Source organism: Leuciscus leuciscus (genome assembly GCF_965113295.1).
Source record: "Leuciscus leuciscus genome assembly, chromosome: 7".
Taxonomy (NCBI): domain Eukaryota; kingdom Metazoa; phylum Chordata; class Actinopteri; order Cypriniformes; family Leuciscidae; genus Leuciscus; species Leuciscus leuciscus.
The window spans coordinates 17,513,352-17,534,701 of NC_138731.1; the positions used below are offsets into that span (position 1 = coordinate 17,513,352).

Below are 21,350 nucleotides of genomic sequence, written 5' to 3' on the forward strand. Positions count from 1 at the left end.
CTAGCAGCAGGAGAAGGTTAGACTGAAAGTGTAATCAAAGGAAAAGTTTTCCTAATGAGATGGAAAGAAAGCATCCTTACCGTTTCTCTGGCTCGGCCCTCTTTGCCTCGATGTAGGTCTTCAGGGTGAGAGCTAGTGTTTCCTGGTTACGGTCGACCACTTTGTGATGTGTCACACCAGGGCGATCTGTGGACAAACATACACGTGAGAGGTTAAAGGGATAGATCACTCAAAAATGAAAATTAACCCATGATTTAGTCACCATCAAGTCATCCTAGGTGTATATGACATTCCTCTTTCAGACGACTACAATTTAATAGTTAGGCTATATTTAAAAAATGTCCTGGCTCTTCCAAGCCTTATAATGGCAGTGAATGGCCGTTTCTGTTTTGAAGTCCATAAAAGTGCATCCATCCATGATTAAAGTGCTCCACACGGCTCTGGGGGGTTAATAAAGCCCTTCTGAAGCGAAGCGATGCGTTTGTGTAAGAAAAATATCCATATTTAAAACTTTATAAAGTAAAATAACTAGCTTCCAGCCAAACTAAGTCTAAAGCGGGTTATGCGAGTAATGATAGATAGACCTTTATTGTCCCCTAGGGGAAAAATTCTTTTTCACAAACACTATCAGATACAGACAACGTGGACAAATACACACACAACACATCTGCAGATGGTAAGGAGCAGGATTAGCGCTTAAAACCGTTAAGAGCAACGATGGCAGAAGGGACAAAGCTTTTACTGAAGCGTGCCCGCTTCTACCGCAAAGTCCTGTACCTACGGCCTGAGGGCAGCAGGCAGAAGTGGCTGTGGAGGGGATGATCTGGGTCTCTGCTGACAGTCCGGGCCATGCGTGTGATGGCTTTATTGTTTTGGTGGCCGAGGTCTATTATAGGCAGGCCGATGATTATAGGTAATGCGGCATACTGCTGATATTTACACTACGCCATGACGCACTACGCTACTTCCCACGTCACAAGTTGCGTAAGTTTCGTTTTAGGCGTAAGTAGACTGCGTATGTTCGTTTGGCTGGAACCTAGAATTTACTTTGTAACATGTTAAATATTAATATTTTTCTCACACAAGCGCATCGCTTCGCTTCAGACGGCATTTATTAACCTAATATTAACCTTTATTAACATAATTTGTGATGGATCGATGCACTTTTATGGACTTCAAAACAGAAACGACTATTCACTGCCATTATAAAGCTTGGAAGAGCCCGGGCATTTTTTTTATTTAACTCTGATTGTAGTCGTCTGAAAGAAGAATGTCATATACACCTAGGATGACTTGAGGGTGAGTAAATCATGGGCTAATTTTCATTTTTGGGATTTCCTTTAAAGGGTTAGTTCACCCAAAAATAAAAGTTCTGTTATCATTTACTCACCCTCAAGTTGTTCCAAACCTGTATGAGTTTCTTTGTTCTGCTTGAACACAGAAGCTATTTTGAGGAATGTCGATAACCAAACAGTTGGACCACCCCATTGACTTTCATAGTATGAAAAAAAAAAATGACTATGGAAGTCAATGGGGACCAGAAACTGTTTGGTTACCGACATTCCTCAAAATATCATCTTCTGTGTTCAGCAGAACAAATAAACAACTTGAGGGTGAGTGAATGATGACAGAACTTTTATTTTTGGGTGAACTATCCTTTTAAACAGCGGCTCATGTGTGTTTATGTGTATGTTGAGCTTCATCTGAGGTACCTGGTGAGAAGAGCGAGATGGCCTGCATCAGCACATACTCCTCTTCATGCAAGCGCAGCTTGCGCAATGCGTAATGGAAATTCATCATAGGGTCCAGCAGATGGTGCTGAAAACCAGCTGTCCCGGTGGAGGAGGAATGAAGGAACAAATGACAAATTATGGGAAAGGATAAAGTGTAAAGCAAGCAACAAATTGATGCATGATGTAAACTTGTAAATTGTAAACGTGATACATGCTGCAACATGAAATATCACCTAAGATTAATTTACTTTTTATTGACATTTCAATTTTAAGAGGAACATTAAAAATTAAAACCTATTAAAAATCATTTTCTTTAATTGAGATTAAGATCAAATAAATTATAAATACTAATTGAAAAACATACACTTAATAAACGTAATGTTAGAAATGTTGACTTTGCAACTAACTGAAAATTAACTAACTAAAATTACTAAAACTAAAATTGAAAAAAATTAATTAAAGATAAATAGAAATATAAAAAGGAATAACAACTACTAAGGCACATAACAAAATTGCTACAATTTAAACCAGAAATTTAAAGGAAATTTAAAGGAAAACCAAAAATAATAATAAATCATATAAATAAATACTAATATTTAAAAAAAAGAGTATAATATAGTAAACAAATATTTAACATTAATTAGGTTTCTTTTATAATTTAAGTTATATTTCACTGAAGCATTAAGCACCTGTTTTAGATGTTAAATAATAATAATAATAATAATAAAAATCAATGTGCATAGCTGAAATTATTTGGTCTTGTAAGAAATAGATGGGAAATGTTTAAGTTCATTAACAAAATAATAATGAGAATTTTTTTTAAATGTAACAAAAATTAAGTAAAATAAAATTTTGCATTGTTCAGGTCATTTGATCTTGGATGATGGGAAATGCTTAAGTTGATATTTAAAAATCTGACTTCATTGACTTATTTAGTACTTTAGTACAGGGGATTTACACAAATATGTCCATTTGATCTCCATTTAATCCCGTTGCAGGCTATAGGAGAAGCATTTGAGACTTTACAGGGATTTTGTTTGTGATTTTTCCTCTCTATGGCAGGCTCACGTCTACATGGTAAATCAGTCATGATAGTCTGGTTTGAAGCAATGCAAGGCTTCATTAAATAGATTTGCTGTTGCGAAATAACAGCTGTAAGCATTTGGTTGTCAGGGTGATGACATACAATTGGACATTCAATTCAGAATTAATTTTAAGGCTTTTATAGCAGCCTATTAAGCACTGTTGAGATGGAGAGCAATTAGTCAATCTGTAATGAAATGACAGTTCTCAAGCTACTATGGAAACTTCACAGCCTTGAGAAGCAAATGTAAAGAGAAAATCAAGGATGGATTGGAGCTTTTAATTATGCCAGCATGGGCCTTTGTTATGCCACATAAAGAAAGAAAAGAGATGCCTATGGTGACTGTAAGCTGTGGAAATGCTACAGACAAGTTTAAGTACTGCTATATACAGTACATGCATATACAACATTAAAAGCACAAGACAATATAATGCAGATTTTATCAGGTATATGTCTCTCTGAGTTATACTTATAAAGTCAGTAAAAAAAAAAGTATTTTTACAAATATTCTCCAGCCTCTTACTGTCCCTAAGAATTAAACGGGTCACAGACTTAGGGTCAAGACAACCTTTACATTAACTGGGATGTGGATTTACTGTTGGGTTAAATAGTTTTCAAAATACAGTACAGACATTTATAGTGTTACAAAAAAATCTATTTCAAATAAAAGCAGTTTTTTCTATTTTTTCTTTTCAACTTTCTACTCAAAGAATCCTGTAAGAAATCTACATCTATACCGTTTCCACAAAAATAATTAAGCAACATTGATAAATGATTTCTGAAGGATCATGTGACAATGATAGTAAAGATGTAAATGAGTAAATGATGCTGAAAATACAGCTTTGTCATTACAGGAATAAATACAAAATTTAAATATTTATATTCAAATAGAAAACAGTCATTTTAAATTGTAATATTTCACAATATACTAAATTTACTGTATATTTGATCAAATAAATAAGAATAAGGGCATCAAAAAAAAAATCTTACTGACACCAAACTTTGGACCATTAGTGTAAACATACTAGTAAACAGATTTAGCAAATGCTCCAGTGCATATTTGTGTTTGCGATCTGGAGAACGTCACATGTATCCATTTACAACGTGTTTTTGCAGTGGTGAGCAATGTAGCCAATCACAGACATGTTTGTTGATCTCTTGAACGCAATGGCCAATCAGAGGTGTTTAAGTCAGTCAGAATCCACTCCACTCAAAATGCCAGAGTTTTATAGAGCTGGTAAGTCCCGCCCATTCGTAAAACCCCAAGTGGACCTCTAGGTTGAAAAATCGTCAATGCAAGTGAATGTGAGAAAATAATTATTTTCTGGTCCCGTTTGAATTGTGCCATGAATGTGAACATATGTTGTCTGTGAATTTTTAATATAATTTTTCATGTTGCGTGTTTGACAGTATATTGTATGATTCTTTGGCTAGCAGTTGTGGAAAAGACATAACGAGAAAGACTACATGTCGCCTATGTGACGTCACCCCATAACACATTTTCCCTCCACTTGTCAAATCACGGTGCTAATGCTGTGATAATCTATGGAGACAGATCGAGATGCCTGTGTGTTTTGTACCCAAATGTCACCATTCAAACCAAATGGGCTGTTCTTTCTTCAGATTCCCGTCTGATGTAAAAACTAGGTTGTAGTCCACAAAGTGCTCTCACACAAAGTCTAACCGTATCAAACTTCTACCCGCTAAATTGTAGAATTCTTCACACGAAAAATTATATTTAAAATTCACAGACAACACATGTTCACATTCATGGCAAAATTCAAACGGGACCAGAAAATAATTATTTTCTCACATTCACTTGCATTGGCGATTTTTCAACCTAGAGGTCCAGTGGGGTTAGCGGAAGGGGCGGGACTTACCAGCTCTATTTAGTTATGCAGCCTCACAAAACCTCTCATATGTAGGCCTAGACATGATGTAAGTAAGAGATTTATTGTGCATCGTTGACAGCTTCATTGATAATAACGGAACTTTGTGAGATCGCGATGAACTGATAAAGCGACAGCATTTTAGTGATTGTAAAGGGAGAAGTCTTTGCTCGCTTTCGAGGCTACAGTCCATTCAATAAAACTTGTTTTTCATGCCGCTAAGAGGACCAATGACCAATTGCAAGCTGCAAAGTTTCGGAAGTGAAATCTACATATAAATGCTGGATTCACTCTGCACGGGACAGAAATATAAATAGTAACGCATTAACGCATTAAAGCAATGTAAAGACAAACTAATAGATTAATAGAAAAATATTCAATTCAAATTATTTTTGAAATTCTATTCCAATTATTGGTGATGACTTGTCTGGGTCCGGGCCTGCCATGATGTTATACTCGGAGCAGTTCGTGACTCGAATGTATGCGTTTCAATAGCAAAACTATCAATGCTGAAATGAAACTGCAGCAGTCAGGTGATACAGGTCAGCTCTCAGCGTATGCTACTTACCTCACAGACATGAGAAATATAGCTATAAGATATTTTCAGTCATAAATAAGCATGAAGTTTACATAACATAACTGAAGTTGACACAATCCCATTTAAAGTAATAAAAAAGCCAATAAATACATACCGACTGATGCATGTATTTAAAACATCCAGAAACAGCTTCATAGAATCATTTTTAAGAAAGCCTGGCTGTTCTGTTCACTGAGGTTTTTTGCTCTATCTCCCTCATTACCTTCAGATATTCCCCTGCTGTGCTCCTAACACTGTAAGGGGTTTCTCTCACTCCTTCCTCCTGTGTTCTCCTCCTCCTCTTTCTCTCAGCTGGAGTGAGGGCAGAGACCTTTTCACTGTCTCATTAAAGTGGTCCTGCTTTCTTTACTGGTTTGTGTGGTTATGGTTCCCTGGCTTTCTTCCTTTTAAGCAAAATGCTATATTGTACTTGCAATGTTCACTGAGTTTAATTAACATTAAAATACTAATGCACATTACAAAGGTCATCCTTTATACCTGATCAAATAATCCAGATTCATTGACCACTGATTTACATGTAACGTGAACATACAGAACATGATGTGTCCCGAACAAGTCAGGACGAGGAAGAGCTTGACATTTAGGGATGTTGTTAAATTCCGCTTTTTAGTTATGACATGTAGTTTAGAGTTGCCGTGCAACATCACAGAGTACAGCATTAATGTGACTCATCCCAACAGAATTTAGAGTTGGTTGCATCCGTTTTATAATACGTTTTTGTCTTTTTTTTTTTCTCTGTGGTCTTTAGCTCAAGTGTTATATAATGTGAAGTTGTTTTTGCACTGATGCCAGACTTCTGGTTTGGATCTATTAACAATGGCCCTTTTGTTTCTTTAGTATTAAATTCATTTTTAAAAGTACGGACTGTTTTTGATTAAAAACAAAGTCTCTAATGTTCACCAAGACTGCAGTTATTTGATCAAATATAGAGTAAAAAAACAGCAATATTGTGAAATATTTTTTTCTATTTTAATATAATTTAAAATGTATTCTGTGTGATTTCCAGCATCATTACTCATCATATACATCATTTCTTATCATTATCAATGTTGCGCTGCTTGATATTTTTGTTAACACCTTTTTTCATTCTGTGATGAATAGAAAGTAATTTGATTTAATATTTACGTAATTTTATTTTAGTAAAGTAATTTTGTAATTTTATAAATGATCAATTTAATGCATCCTTGGTGAATAGAAATATTACAACCCGAATTCCGGAAAAGTTGGGACGTTTTTTAAATTTGAATAAAATGAAAACTAAAAGAATTTCAAATCACATGAGCCAATATTTTATTTACAATAGAACATAGATAACATAGCAAATGTTTAAACTGATATTTTACACTTTTATCCACTAAATTAGCTAATTTCTCATCAAATTTCAAATCTCATCATCTACAGTGCATAACATCACTGAATCACTGAATCAAAATATTCAGAGAAACTGGAGAAATCTCTGTGCGTAAGGGACAAGGCCGAAGACCTTTATTGGATGCCTGTGGTCTTCGGACCCTCAGACGACACTGCGTCACTCATCGGCATGATTGTGTCAATGACATTACTAAATGGGCCCAGGAATACTTCCAGAAACCACTGTCGGTAAACACAATCCACCGTGCCATCTGCAGATGCCGACTAAAGCTCTTATCATGCAAGAAGGAAGCCATATGTGAACATGGTCCAGAAGCGCCGTCGTGTCCTGTGGGCCAAGGCTCATTTAAAATGGACTATTTCCAAGTGGAATAGTGTTCTATGGTCAGACGAGTCCAAATTTGACATTCTTGTTGGAAATCACGGACGCCGTGTCCTCCGGGCTAAAGAGGAGGGAGACCTTCCAGTGTGTTATCAGCGTTCAGTTCAAAAGCCAGCATCTCTGATGGGATGGGGGTGCATAAGTGCATACGGTATGGGCAGCTTGCATGTTTTGAAAGGTTCTATGAATGCTGAAAGGTATATAAAGGTTTTAGAGCAACATATGCTCCCCTCAAGACAAAGTCTTTTTCAGGGAAGGCCTTGTGTATTTCAGCAAGACGATGCAAAACCACATACTGTAGCTATTACAACAGCATGGCTTCGTCATAGAAGAGTCCGGGTGCTGAATTGGCCTGATCTTTCAAGTATAGAGAACATTTGGCGCATCATTAAACGAAAAATACGTCAAAGACGACCACAAACTCTTCAGCAGCTGGAAACCTATATAAGGCAAGAATGGGACCAAATTCCAACACCAAAACTCCAGCAACTCATAACCTCGATGCCCAGACGTCTTCAAACTGTTTTGAAAAGAAGAGGAGATGCTACACCATGGTAAACATGCCCCCATCCCAACTATTTAGAGACCTGTAGCAGGAATCAAATTTGAAATGAGCTCATTTTGTGCATAAATGTTTTAAAATGATGTTATCTATGTTCTATTGTTAATAAAATATTGGCTCATGTGATTTGAAAATCTTTTAGTTTAAATTTTATTCAAATTTAAAAAAACGTCCGGAACTTTTCCGGAATTCGGGTTGTAATTTCTTTAAAAAAAAATCTTACTGACCCTAAAACTTCTGTACTGTAGTGTATATGTAGAGTATATGTGTTTTTGTTTACACCACCCAGCCCTACCTGACCCTGAGGTTCATGGAAACCTGTGCAGACGCTCACCTCGCATGACGTCATCCAGGCAGTACTGCAGCGGGCCGCACTCCCAATTGCCTGTCACGTCATTAAAGAACATGTTGAAGTGAATAAGAAGGATCTCAAGGGTGGCACCCTTCAGCAGTGAGATCTGGTCCTCTATGATCAGAGCTCTGTCGAAAACACAACTTCATTATAGACTTGTATCAGTCAAGCTGCTTGATTAAAATAGCAATGAGCAAAGAAACCTTGTCTTGTCTGATCACATGTGACCGAACCACCAATGATGAATCTTTATATCAGGTGTAAGAGGGCCTGTATTCACCTGAACATTGCAAGCGTCTTGCTGAAGTTGATTACATTCTTGATCATGTACGTGGTGAGGTCTGTAAAATGTGGCAAAGAGGTGAAAATGGCACCTTTAAGCCACTTCCTCTCTTTATTTTCAAGACTCTGAGAGCTGGAGGAAGGGGATGAGAGGGAGGTGAAGTTGGCGGTCCGCTGCACTGCATCTTCAGGCGGTGGTTTATGCATGCTTGCGTAAGAGTATCTGCTGGTTTTTGGTTCTCCACTGTACTCCACTGTACTGGATTTTTGTTCCCGATCTAAAGGCTGCGGACATAAAACCACTGATAAAGACTTACAGTACTCATAAAGATGTATTTCAGTAGATACTAGGGGTTGAAGGACTTCAGGTATTTTTAAGTCGACATTTATGTGATTAAAGTCGAGCCGACTAGTCGCTGATGATGTCATTAACGAACAAATAAGCCTGAACTTCGAGCTTGAGACTCGAACACAGCTATGGCATATGACACAGCGCTGCCTACAAGGATATTGCTCCTGCATAACAGCTTATTTTTATCAGTTCTTTTGGCTTTGGGTCGTTATATTTCACACAGGTTTCTGCTCGTTCTAAATCAGAAATAGATACAAGTCAAGTCAAGTATATTTGTATAGCGCTTTTCACAATACAGATTGTATCAAAGCAGCTTCACAGTATTAAATTAAAATAATACAACAAAGTTTGTTTCAAGAGGAATTTATTGATAGATAAAATTAAATTAAATATCCCCAAAATATCCCCAACTGAGCAAGCCAAAGGCAACAGTGGCAAGGAACCGAAAAACTCCATCAAGTGACCTAATGGTGTCCTAAAACTCCATCAGGTTACCTAATGGAGAAAAAAAAACCTTGGGAGAACCCAGGCTCAGTCGGGGGCCAGTTCTCCTCTGGCATTTATGAGCTAGAGGCCGGATTGTAGTTTGAACTGTAAGATTATATGAATGCCTGGCTGAAGAGATGCGACTTTAATCTAGTTTTAAACTGGGAGAGCGAGTCTGAGCAACGAACAGTATCAGGAAGACTATTCCAGAGTTTTGGAGCCAAATGTGAAAACGCTCTCCCTCCTTTGGTGGTTCTGGATATCCTAGGTATGACCAAAAGCCTTGAATTTAGTGATCTTAAAGAGCGCGATGGATTATAGGGTGATAGAAGATCCGTTAAATAGACTGGAGCTAAGCCGTTTAGGGCTTTATAAGTCAGTAGCAATACCTTGTAATTAATACGGAACTTTATAGGTAACCAATGCAGTGATGATAAAATTGGTGTTATATTATCATATTTTCTTGATCTCGTAAGTACTCTAGCGGCGGCATTTTGGACTAACTGTAGCTTGTTTATTGAGGATGCAGGACAACCAGCTAATAAAGCATTACAGTAATCCAGTCTCGAGGTCATGAATGCATGAACTAACTTTTCTGCATCAGAAACTGATAGCATATTACGTAGCTTAGCAATGTTTCTAAGGTGGAAAAAGGCAGTTTTTCTAACATATGAAATATGATTTTCAAAAGACAGGTTGCAATCGAGTATAACACCCAGGTCTTTTACTGTAGAGGATAAAGTAACAGGACATCCTATGATGTTAAAGTTGTATTGTGCGAGGTTTTGTGGGCGGTTTTTTGAACTGATAAGTATTACCTCTGTCTTGTCTGGATTTAATAAAAGAAAATTACGCGACATCCAATCTTTTATATCTTTAACACACTCTGTCAATTTGGAAAATTTTGCGTTTTCATCCGGCCGTGATGAAATATATATTTGAGTGTCATCAGCATAACAATGGAAACTAATTCCATGTTTTTCCAAGTGGCATTAGCACATACAGTAGCACAGTAAAGATCACATTTATATGAATGCATTAGTGAGAGAGCAATTGCGTGTGAATTACTTCAACCTGGCAGCATCTCTCTACTAATAGTGAAGCTGTGGGTTTTAGTTACTAAGAAATATATGCTAGAACTTTTCAGTTTCTAAGCTATTTTATTGATAAATCACAGAACCGTGTTGACAATACATTTCTGCGCTCCTGAATGATTCTGTGTGCGCGCGATCTGCACGTGATGTGTGAGCTACTGTCTTTATGTGTTTGTGTTACAATGCAGCACACATTAGTTTAGAACAGCGATTAACTTACAATGTGTACAATAAGCTGTTTAAAACCTGCATTCACCCGATCAACTTTGAGCATCCAGATGGTATAATCAAACATATCTTGTGGAAAGCTCTCGGAGTATGCATTTATTTGTCATTTTAACTGTTGGAAACAGAGTGTAAAAGTGGACTTCAAAGATTTCTTATCCTGTTGCGCCCTCTATAGGCCATGATCAGCAACTAGTCGACGTCAAGCTTAAAGCATCATGGCAGAGCATTAAAGTCGACTAGTCTGTGCAACCCCTAGAAGATACATTGGTCAGGATCTCAATCGGACAAACTAAATAAGGTAAATATGTTACCCGGAACTGAATGAATTGGGCGCAAGTCATGTCGAAGGTCTTTTGATGTGCGGTGAGCAGCTCCTGTATGACAGCTTCCTGTTGAGGGGAGAGAATTATGGGCTCCTCATGCATCTTCTTCCTCTTGATCTGCATCCTCCGCTTCTCCACGGCCTCATCCGACATGATCACTGAGGAACAGAACCACAGGAATCATAGTGAAGTTTAGACAATGTTTACACAATGTTGATTAATATCTGCGACAATTAGAAAGTTCAAAAGAACAGCATTTCTCTGAAGCAGAAATCTTTTGTAATAGGACTGTAAAATTGATTAATCTCGATTAATTTCATCTAACAAAAGTCTGTTTACATAATATATATGTGTGTATATATATATATATATATATATATATATATATATATATATATTATATTTATATATACAGTATATATTATATATATATTTCTGTGTGTATACTGTATATACACAGTATATATTTATACAAATATACTGCACAGACACACACAATTAATCGATTTTACAGCCTTATTTTGTAACATTATAAATGCATTTTCTGTCACTTTTGATTAGTTTAATGAGTCCTTGATGAATAGAACCATTTTTATTATACATTAACATGCTTAATATATTACACACATGCAAGAACATGAAATAAGGCTGACAGGCTTAAGTGATAAGGTACATCTGCAGAATATATTTAAACAAGTTAAATGCTGGTTAACGCACAATTTTATATTAAAACGGCTTGACAACCGTACGCAGTCTAGAGACTCATCCAATCTAGAACAAATTATCTGGGGGAAGATCCATTCATCATTCTACTATTATTAGGATGATAAATATAACCATTAATCGAACATTTGTGTCTTTAATCAGGTTGATGCTGCTATTTCATAACAGAATATGACACTCTCATTGTTTTAATCTGCCATGAAGGTCCTTGGGAAAATGAAATGGCTAAAGTGGTGTGTGAACAATATGTTCTGTGTGAGAGCAGCTATCAGTTAGGGAACATGAAAAGTAGGACTCAATTAAACTTACGCTCCCTCTTCATGCCGATTGAGAGGCATTTCTGGAGACGGCAGGACTGGCACTGTCTCCTGTTGCTCTTGGTGATGACGCAGGCATTCTGAAACGGGCAGCTGAGCTGTGCGGGTCGCTTCATGGCGCGCCTTACAACAGGAACACACAAACACAAAGTGAATCAAACTGATGCACTGACTGTAGAATAAATAGATGCCACAAGATACTTGCACGACTGTTTACCAGTGTCAGACATTAACTTAATTAAAGGGCAAATGATTTTTCTAACCACAGAACAGACTGCATGCTGTCCATGTCTATTTGTCAAATGCTTCAATTAAATTTAATAAATTGAGGAATGGTACATGGACTGTTTGACCCCTCATTTTAAATATCTTTCAGTGGCATTTTTGCCTCCCAATCCTTGGTTAAAGTAATAGTTCATCCAAAAATGTAAATAATTTCCTCACCGGCATTTCGTTACAAACCTGCATGACCCGCTTTCTGTGGACCACAGAAGATATCTTGAAGAACATTTCAACACACAATTTGTTTTTGTCCATACAATTAAAGTCAATGGGGTCCAAAATACCACTGGACCAATTTGACTTTCATTGTATGCGCAAAACACCCACATTCTTCAAAATATGTGTTCCACAGAAAAAACTACAGTAAATGATGACAGAATTGTTATTTTTGGGTGAACTATTCCTTTAAGTGCTGACCCTGTTGTCTATTAATTATGACAGAAAGATCAGCAATGTGAACGGGATTCTCCTGTCCTGAGTTCCGTTGTTTGCCCTGGATTACCTGTTTGTTTTATTAAAGTAGTGCTTGCATGTGGATTCTCTCTCCGCTTCGTTCCTGCCTCCTTGTTACAGAACGACCGACCACCATGAATCCAGCAGCACAAATTATGTGTCTCCATCAAGGGGATCGACCCATTGAAAGCTTTGTGATTGACTTTTTAGAGCTGGCTCACCTGACTTGTATGGACGAGGTATGCTTAGTGATATTTTTTTCGTGGAGGACTATCTGAGCCGCTCAGTTACCTTATGCCATTACATGACCCTAGTTGGACTCTTGAGCATTATATTTCCCTGAGCGGTTCATCATTTACTGTGGTGGGCTTTGCGGATGAAGAACCTCGCAAGCTCAAAGTATCCTCTGAGCCAGTTCACATCATGCCCACTTTGATGTTGGCAACTCCAGTGCTCACACCGCTCGCCAGCACTGTCACGCCAGAGTTTAATCCCGTCATGGCCACTGCCAAGCCTGAGCCTCTTCAAGTCAGGCCTGCCGAGCCTGAGTCGCTTCACGTCGGGCCTGCCGAGCCAGGGACTGTTCACGCCATGTCTGCGGTATCTGTGTCTTCGGACAAGATGGCCGTCACCACGCCTGAACCTGAGCCCTCAGCAGAGATGGCCGCTGCCACGCCTGAACCTGAGCCCTCAGCAGAGATGGCCGCCGCCACACCTGAGCCCTCAGCAGAGATGGCCGCCGCCACACCTGAGCCCTCAGCAGAGATGGCCGCCGCCACACCTGAGCCCTCAGCAGAGATGGCCGCTGCCACGGCTGAACCTGAGCCCTCAGCAGAAATGGTCGCCGCCACACCTGAGCCCTCAGCAGAGATGGCCGCTGCCACGCCTGAACCTGAGTCCTCAGCAGAGATGGCTGCCACCACACCTGAGCCCTCAGCAGAGATGGCCGCCGCCACACCTGAGCCCTCAGCAGAGATGGCCGCCGCCACACCTGAGCCCTCAGCAGAGATGGCCGCCACCACACCTGAGCCCTCAGCAGAGATGGCCGCCACCACACCTGAGCCCTCAGCAGAGATGGCCGCCGCCACACCTGAGCCCTCAGCAGAGATGGCCGCCGCCACACCTGAGCCCTCAGCAGAAATGGCCGCTGCCACACCTGAGCCCTCAGCAGAGATGGCCGCTGCCACGCCTGAACCTGAGCCCTCAGCAGAGATGGCCGCCGCCAAACCTGAGCCCTCAGCAGAGATGGCCGCCGCCACACCTGAGCCCTCAGCAGAGATGGCCGCTGCCACGCCTGAACCTGAGCCCTCAGCAGAGATGGCCGCTGCCACGCCTGAACCTGAGCCCTCAGCAGAGATGGCTGCTGCCACGCCTGAACCTGAGCCCTCAGCAGAAATGGTCGCTGCCACACCTGAGCCCTCAGCAGAGATGGCCGCTGCCACGCCTGAACCTGAGCCCTCAGCAGAGATGGCTGCCGCCACACCTGAGCCCTCAGCAGAGATGGCCGCTGCCACGCCGAACCTGAGCCCTCAGCAGAGATGGCCGCCGCCACACCTGAGCCCTCAGCAGAGATGGCCGCCGCCACACCTGAGCAGAGATGGCCGCTGCCACGCCTGAACCTGAGCCCTCAGCAGAGATGGCCGCTGCCACGCCTGAACCTGAGCCCTCAGCAGAGTTGGCTGCTGCCACGCCTGAGAACCTGAGCCCTCAGCAGAGATGGCCGCCGCCACACCTGAGCCCTCAGCAGAGATGGCCGCCGCCACACCTGAGGCCTCAGCAGAGATGGCCGCCGCCACACCTGAGCCCTCAGCAGAGATGGCCGCTGCCACGCCTGAACCTGAGTAGAGTAAAACCTGAAAAGTAGTGCTTGCATGTGGATTCTCTCTCCGCTTCGTTCCTGCCTGCCTTCTTGTTATACTTATATTGTTTTCTGAAATAAATATTCTCAACATGCATGTTCTGTTTTGGTTTCATTTTCACTGTGTTGTGTTCTTTTCCCCTGTTGTCCGGTCTTCCTAGTTGTTCCCATGGTTGTTAAGTTGTTCTGTTAATGATCTCCCCCCTGTGTATTTAAACCTTAAGTTTTGTCAGTTTCTTTGTCTAGTTTTTGTTTATGTTTGGTGGTTTTGCTATTTTTTTCATAAATTTGCCCTATAGTTTCCTGAGTATATAACTAAAGTTTGATCTTCCTATTATCTATTGTTGTGCGCTTTATTGCCGCCACCCCACTGTGACACCAACATTGTTCACATTTTTTAAATATGCTGAAAGCACCCTGGGAAACAAACAATTACTGTATGAATGCAGTTGAACGCACAAAATTAGTTGTGATGCGTGTGGGTTGGTCACAAAATATGCTATTGTACCCTATAATTATTTTCTCTTTTCAAGTTTGCTTTCATAATTTTGATCCAAATCACAACACTCAAACGGAAGGATGATTGAAGTTTTTAAAAGCTCTGTGTACATCCTGAAGGTCATATTTCACATTTCCTGTTTAGGAGGAGAACAATTTCGCCAAGGCTTATTATTAACTATTTGACGCATACATTTTAATAAACAAATCCCTGATGTCCTCTGCCATGTTTTGTTCCTACTGGTTGAGTTAAGGATAGTTCACCCAAAAATAAAAATGTCACAATTTACTCATCCTCATAGCGTTCTAAACTTGTATGATTTTCTTCTGTGGAAAACAATAGGAGATATTAATCCATGTGTATGCATTTAAATGTTACTGGGTCTGCCTGTCATGTGAGTGATCACATGACAGGAAACAGGAAGTAGACGAGCATAAGGGAGGCAGGATGCCAGTCAAACGGAGGTCACAAACACAACTAACTGGTGATCACTCACTTGCTGGATGCAAATGGACTCCACACTGATGATGTAAAGTCCGATTTCATTTCCGCAAACCGGTTCTTTTGGACAGTTCGTTTAGAAGAACCAGTTAAAAAAACTATTAATCGGTTCCTTACGCAATGATGTCACAATGCATTTCTTTTCTAACAATCATGCCATGTTATATTATGAAACATTCAAATAAAGTCATTTGTGTCAACGCATATTAAACAATGTAAATAAAAAAGTTATTTGTGTGAACACATATTGCTGATAATTGCCTTTCATTCCCTAAAGGTTAATGGTGTTTGTGGTCACGGTTTCATTTGCGGATCCTTTATGTAGAATACGACTGACCAATATTGAGTAGCCTACATCTTGGATAAGATTCCTAACCTACAGCACACATTACAGACATTGATGCACAAATGCGGCATATAATAGAGTTTAATCCCGTCATTGCCACTGCCAAACTCTCTCTTGATGTAACTCAAGTACATGTCTAAAGTATATAGAAATAATAATCCAGTCGAATGAACTCCTTGATTTTGCTGAACTAAAGAAAATCTGCATGCACAATAAACCATAGTAAAATTCAGGTTGTTCCATGTTATAATAAAAATGTAGGGGTTTTTAATAAAACTAGACATAAGAATATTACCATTACATGCAAAGTATTGTCGTCAACTATCTCATCAGAGAAACTTCGACAGTTGGTTGAATCGGCTCATTCGGTTCTTTTTGAGTCGGGTGTTCTACTTCAGCCGTGTCTTACGTCATCAACCTTGACCTAAAGTTTGATCAGAGAATGTCTAATAAGGGGAGAAGTTGCACTCTCAGTAAACTTCCGGCTTCTGAACTGGTTGCAGTTCCACTCTGGTTCCATATATATGAGGGCGCTCACAGGACGAGTGCAGAATGAATGGAGGTCTATGGCTCTATACCCATCAAAATCCACTTTTCTCAGGATATAATATTTTGTCTAATAATTTAAATGTTGTATTCGAAAGGAGATGCAAAGAAATTACACATTGCTGGGTGTTAGATTTTTTTAGAGTCATTTATTTGCTTTAAAAAGTCTTTAAAGTGTCAATGACGTCATACATCGTACGACCAGAGATACTGCTTTACGGCAATCCTTCAGTCGCTTTGGTGCTTTCGCACTCTGCACTTTCTTTTCTCTCGAGGCATCGACAACACAGCTGACACAGGTAAATACACATGCTAGACGAGTTTTTGTTTTGTTTGTTTCTGGTCCCGCTTCGGATGCCACGATGCCATCAAGCGGTATCTCTGGTCGTAACAGAGACAATTTATATAAGAGACATGCCACTTCCTCAATCTTCAATACAACTATATAAGGAAAACCCGTAACGGCAAAGATGGCGGTTGTATGCACATGTCCTGCCCCTCCCGCTGGAAAGCCAATCATCTACTTTTAACAGTCAAGCCGGGAAACATTTAAGCCTATCGTCTGGTTCCACTGACGCATGCGCACAGTTGAGGTTTTGCAACAGTCGGTTTTTTCCCCGGTCTCTCTCTCTCTGTCTGTCTCTCTGTCTGTCTCTCTCTCTGTCTCTCTCTCTGTCTCTCTCTCTGTCTCTCTCTCTGTCTCTCTCTCTCTCTCTCTCTCTCTCTGCCAGGCGAAAGTGTTAACAAGACTTCACCGTCTCCAAATTAAGTGCTGTCTCCCGCACGCATATTAGTCAAAATAAAACGACATGATGGTAAAAGGTCGGAAGACCAAAGTTTCATGTGGAGCATTCTGAATTTTTTTTTTTTTTCTGAATTACCGCTGGGTGTGAATTGTGCTAAAATACGTTGCCTTATCTTCTCTGAAATGCGTTCCGCACATTCAGCTGACATAAAATTACTCTCTAAATAAATGAAAAAACCTATCCAGTGATGTAATGTTTTCTGTGTTGACACTACCTTGTGGCATGTCCATGTCCTAACTGCTGTTCCAGTGTGTGATTTGGACTAATTACTCCTTTGAACCGATTCATTTTAATGAATAGTTAAAACAACTGATCTATACAATACATTGTTATTACTGATAAAGTGCAAACCTGCTTATATTTAAATAATGGTGAACAATATTGACATTGAATATTGCACAACACCGGCATTCTGGATAGAGACGTAAATTAAGTTGGTGTCGTGAACCCTTGCGCATGCGTAGTAAAAGTATAACCTGTGGGGAAAAAGGCGTTTTAAACCTTATTTTGGGGCAAAGTCATCAAACTTTTTCAGCGATTTTTATCATATTTTACTGCTGTTTCTATACATGCAGTTTTTATGTCCCGGTGACCAGTGAAAGTGCAGTTCTGACTCTCTGCCCATTCATTTAGATAGGAGCCTGGTCTTGTTAGTCCGAAATAGCTGCCCGGAGGCGTTGCCAAGATGGCGGCCGAGTGGCACGACTTACCTAAAAGGACTTTGGTCGTAATCAGTCCTTCACTGACCAATCAGCGTTCATTAGCACAATGCTAGCGTGTTATGGGCAACAACAACTCAACCTGTAAGAAATCGAAAGGACACAAGTACTCGTTCATTCAACTTTCGTCCTACAACCCATGTTGAACTTGCAAAACCTACAATCAAATCTGAGATTTCTCAACGGCAATCGGGGGAAAGAGACAAATTTAGCCATCTAGCCCCATAGACTCCCATTCATTTTGCACTCATGGGCGATCGCCCCCAGTGGAACTCTGGTAGAACTACAACCAAAATTCTGTACAATAGGACTTAACAGGGAGTGGGCAGACTCTCCAGAGACGGGCTCTGGTTTGATTCAATTCGATTAGTGAACCGGCTCGACTGGTTAATTCCTGAGAACCGGTTAGGCTACTTCAAGAATCAAACATCATGTGTATTCTACAAGCTAAGCGTCTTATAGCGCTTCATTGGAAAAAGTTGGAGGCACCAAGTATAGGGAGATGGCTCAAGGAGATGGCAATCAATATGTCGTTGGAAAAAATAACATATATTATCAAAGGCGGATATAGGGCTTTTGAAGATGCTTGGAAACCCTTTATGTGTTTCTTGGAAAAAGAAAACAATGGGGATATATCTGATGGTATATTAGAAGATATGTAAAGGGAAAGTATTGTTGGATGCGTCTTGTACTAGGAGGCCTTAATGTGTGTTTTTTTTTTTTTTTTGGTGGGAGGGGGGGGGGGGGGGGGTCTGTATGTATTTGTTGGTGCATATATTGATTTATTTCCCTTTCTTTTCATTTGATTATCTGTATGTGAATAAGTGAATGTTTATGTCAAAGTTTGTGTTGTCATATTATGTCATCTTTGTTATGTTATCTAAAAAGCAACAAAAAAAAAGCAAAAAAAAGCAAAAAAAAAAAAAAGAATCAAACATTCACTACTACACACTTTTAACAGCCTACGTTTTTCTAGTTTTATTGTGTTCTTTTAAGTTGCATTTGAATATTGGAAATACACTTCATTTATTCACTTTATTACTGTTGTTCATCTCATCTTTTCAAACACTCCCAACCTCACAGTTTAATCAGACCCCAATTTTAACTCATCTAACTCAGTGAATGACAACTCAAACTCTCATTGCTAATCACGTGGCTTCAGAAAATATAGCAAACAATTCATTTGGGCTACTTTATTGACAGCCTCTCTTATAGTAAAAAAAATATGTGTTGCGGATGTTCTGCTAAATATCTCCTTTTGTTTTCCACAGAAGAAAGAGGGTCATACAGGTTTGGAACGACATGCGGGTGAGTAAATTATCTGTTTGCTCACTCACCTGAAGAAGCCTTTGCAGCCCTCACATGTCATGGCGTTAAAGTGGTAGCCTGTAGATTTGTCACCGCATACTTGACAAATTTTGGGCTCATCATCCTCCTCTGTTTCTTCCTCAGACCCATCACCGTGTCCCGAGTCGCCCAGGGGAGAAAGCTCCTCCATTTCTTTACTCATCCTGATCTGAAGTAAGCACTGCAACACAAAGCACAAGTCACTAAATCACACATACGGCTCATTACCACCAATATGTTTGTTATGTCAACAAATAATATGAATTCATGCAGAGATTAGCTGAATAGTAAATAAAAAAACTGAAAACCAAAAACTGCTGAACATCCACAAATAGGCTACATTTAATAAACTACTAGCTACATATTTATTTCAAATGACTCTGAAGAGGTAATATGGTGATGGTTATGGTGTACAAATATTACGACCACAATCACTGTACTGCACTACTGTTAATACCAGCTCCTGCTTTAATCTTAACCAAATTGCATATCCTCATAATATTTGCACAACCTCAGAATCTCTCTCCAGCAAACAATATCCAGAGAATTATATTTGCACTGCCTCATTACAGAATGTTAATATTCTGAATTGCCTTGGTCGACTCATTTCACAAACAGCAACTTAGCATTTGCCTATTTAATATATAGGCCTATATATATAAAACAAAAAACAAATAGGCAAATATATAATCTCATCAATGACAAGAGCTTGATGGAAAATAGCGTTCTTAATTAAATTGTAAGATTTAAATGATGGTAATATTAGCACATATTATTTAAATATACAGTATATTTGTACTCTATTGACTAACTCTATTTGAACTGGTTCTAAAAGGACAGAAAAGAAGAGAGAATGTGACTGCCATTCATTATACACAATCTATAAAACAATTCAAAAGCATCTGGTATGGTAATGACAATATCTTGAACTCTTTTATTTCTGTTAAGAAAGAGATACAATTGTTAAATGGTCTGACAAATGGCCTGACACTGATTCATTCCTTTTATGATCCACCTGTACATAAATGCCTTCTTTAATTTCTATTCAGACAAGACAATGAACATTACAATAGTGTTTTAAACTCACAAATATCACATCCACACTTCACACAAATAACAACATCTAAACAACCTTCCCAACAAACCTGTTTGAACATTCAAATGATAAAGTCACAGTGAATAAAACATGTATCAATCATCACATAACCATTCCACAGTTAGTTGCGAGTAGGCTCACGGCTGTGACTTTAAAACGTAAAACAGAGCAGGTGTTCAAAGTTCAGGAAACATACCCTTTGCACGATCCGTGTAACGCAGAAATCTGGAGTGCGTCCTCCAGGGCAAGACCTTTATCCTAAATAAGCCATTGAAAGAACGCAGCGCATACACACACACACACACAAAGCCAAAGAAAGCTGAATGTATGTGTTGCCATGGTATCCACATGGGACCACTAAGCATTGGTCAAGTCTGACTCCCTCTATAAAGCATAATCCTGACGTGAAGCAGCATATAGTCTAAATGATTATTCAGGGTTGGGTGAAGGTTCATGTCCAATTACAGATGAAAAATAAGACAAAGTGAACAGAATTGTCCAATAACAAAATTCACTATTATTTATTTTTCTTCATCTTATTATTATTATTACATTTTTATCATATTGAATAAAATAGCCCATTTGTTTTTACAAATAATTTATTTAATCATTTTAATTTAATTTGAAAAAATAATTCTATATTTCATTTTAAATGTCAAATCAAAGACTTTTGTGTAATGAATTAATATTTACATTTATTAATTTAGCAGAAGCATTTGTCCAAGCAAATTACAAATTAGAATATGATAATAGAATATCATAACATAAATCATTTGTAACATTATAAATGTCTTTAATAATAATAAATACATTTCTAATGTTACAAAGGATTTCTATTGCAAATAAATAGTTTCTTGAGCAGTAAATCATCACATTATAACAATTTCTGAAGGGTCGTGTGACACTGAAGATTGGAGTAATGATGATGAAAATTCACAGGAATAAATTAAATTTGAAAATATATTCAAATAGAATACAGTAGGGCAGTGGATGATTAATCGAAAAGTAATCGAAACCGAAATTCAGAGCCTATTACCGACGTAATTTTACCAAGTCAATTATTTAGGTTTTTAATCCTAATAATATTTCCGCCCACTGTGTGTCAATGCACCGCGTGTGTA

General features: G+C 39.0%; 1 protein-coding gene and 1 long non-coding RNA gene across 2 annotated transcripts in view; one reads left to right on the forward strand and one right to left on the reverse strand.

The window, feature by feature from the left end:
- Positions 1–21,350, reverse strand: part of nr1i2 (nuclear receptor subfamily 1, group I, member 2) — a 34,231-nt gene that overhangs the window by 3,081 nt on the left and 9,800 nt on the right. Inside the window, exons 2-8 of the mRNA XM_082175834.1 lie at positions 19,124–19,314; positions 11,769–11,899; positions 10,725–10,894; positions 8,252–8,538; positions 7,954–8,099; positions 1,713–1,829; positions 81–186 (exon numbers count right to left, since the gene is read on the reverse strand). Coding sequence (XP_082031960.1) covers positions 81–186; positions 1,713–1,829; positions 7,954–8,099; positions 8,252–8,538; positions 10,725–10,894; positions 11,769–11,899; positions 19,124–19,314 — 1,148 coding nt within the window. The remainder of the gene's footprint in view (positions 1–80; positions 187–1,712; positions 1,830–7,953; positions 8,100–8,251; positions 8,539–10,724; positions 10,895–11,768; positions 11,900–19,123; positions 19,315–21,350) is intronic.
- LOC309503189 lies at positions 193–1,110 on the forward strand. Its single transcript, XR_014207546.1, has 2 exons — positions 193–568; positions 914–1,110. It is a non-coding gene; the product is annotated as an uncharacterized lncRNA (long non-coding RNA).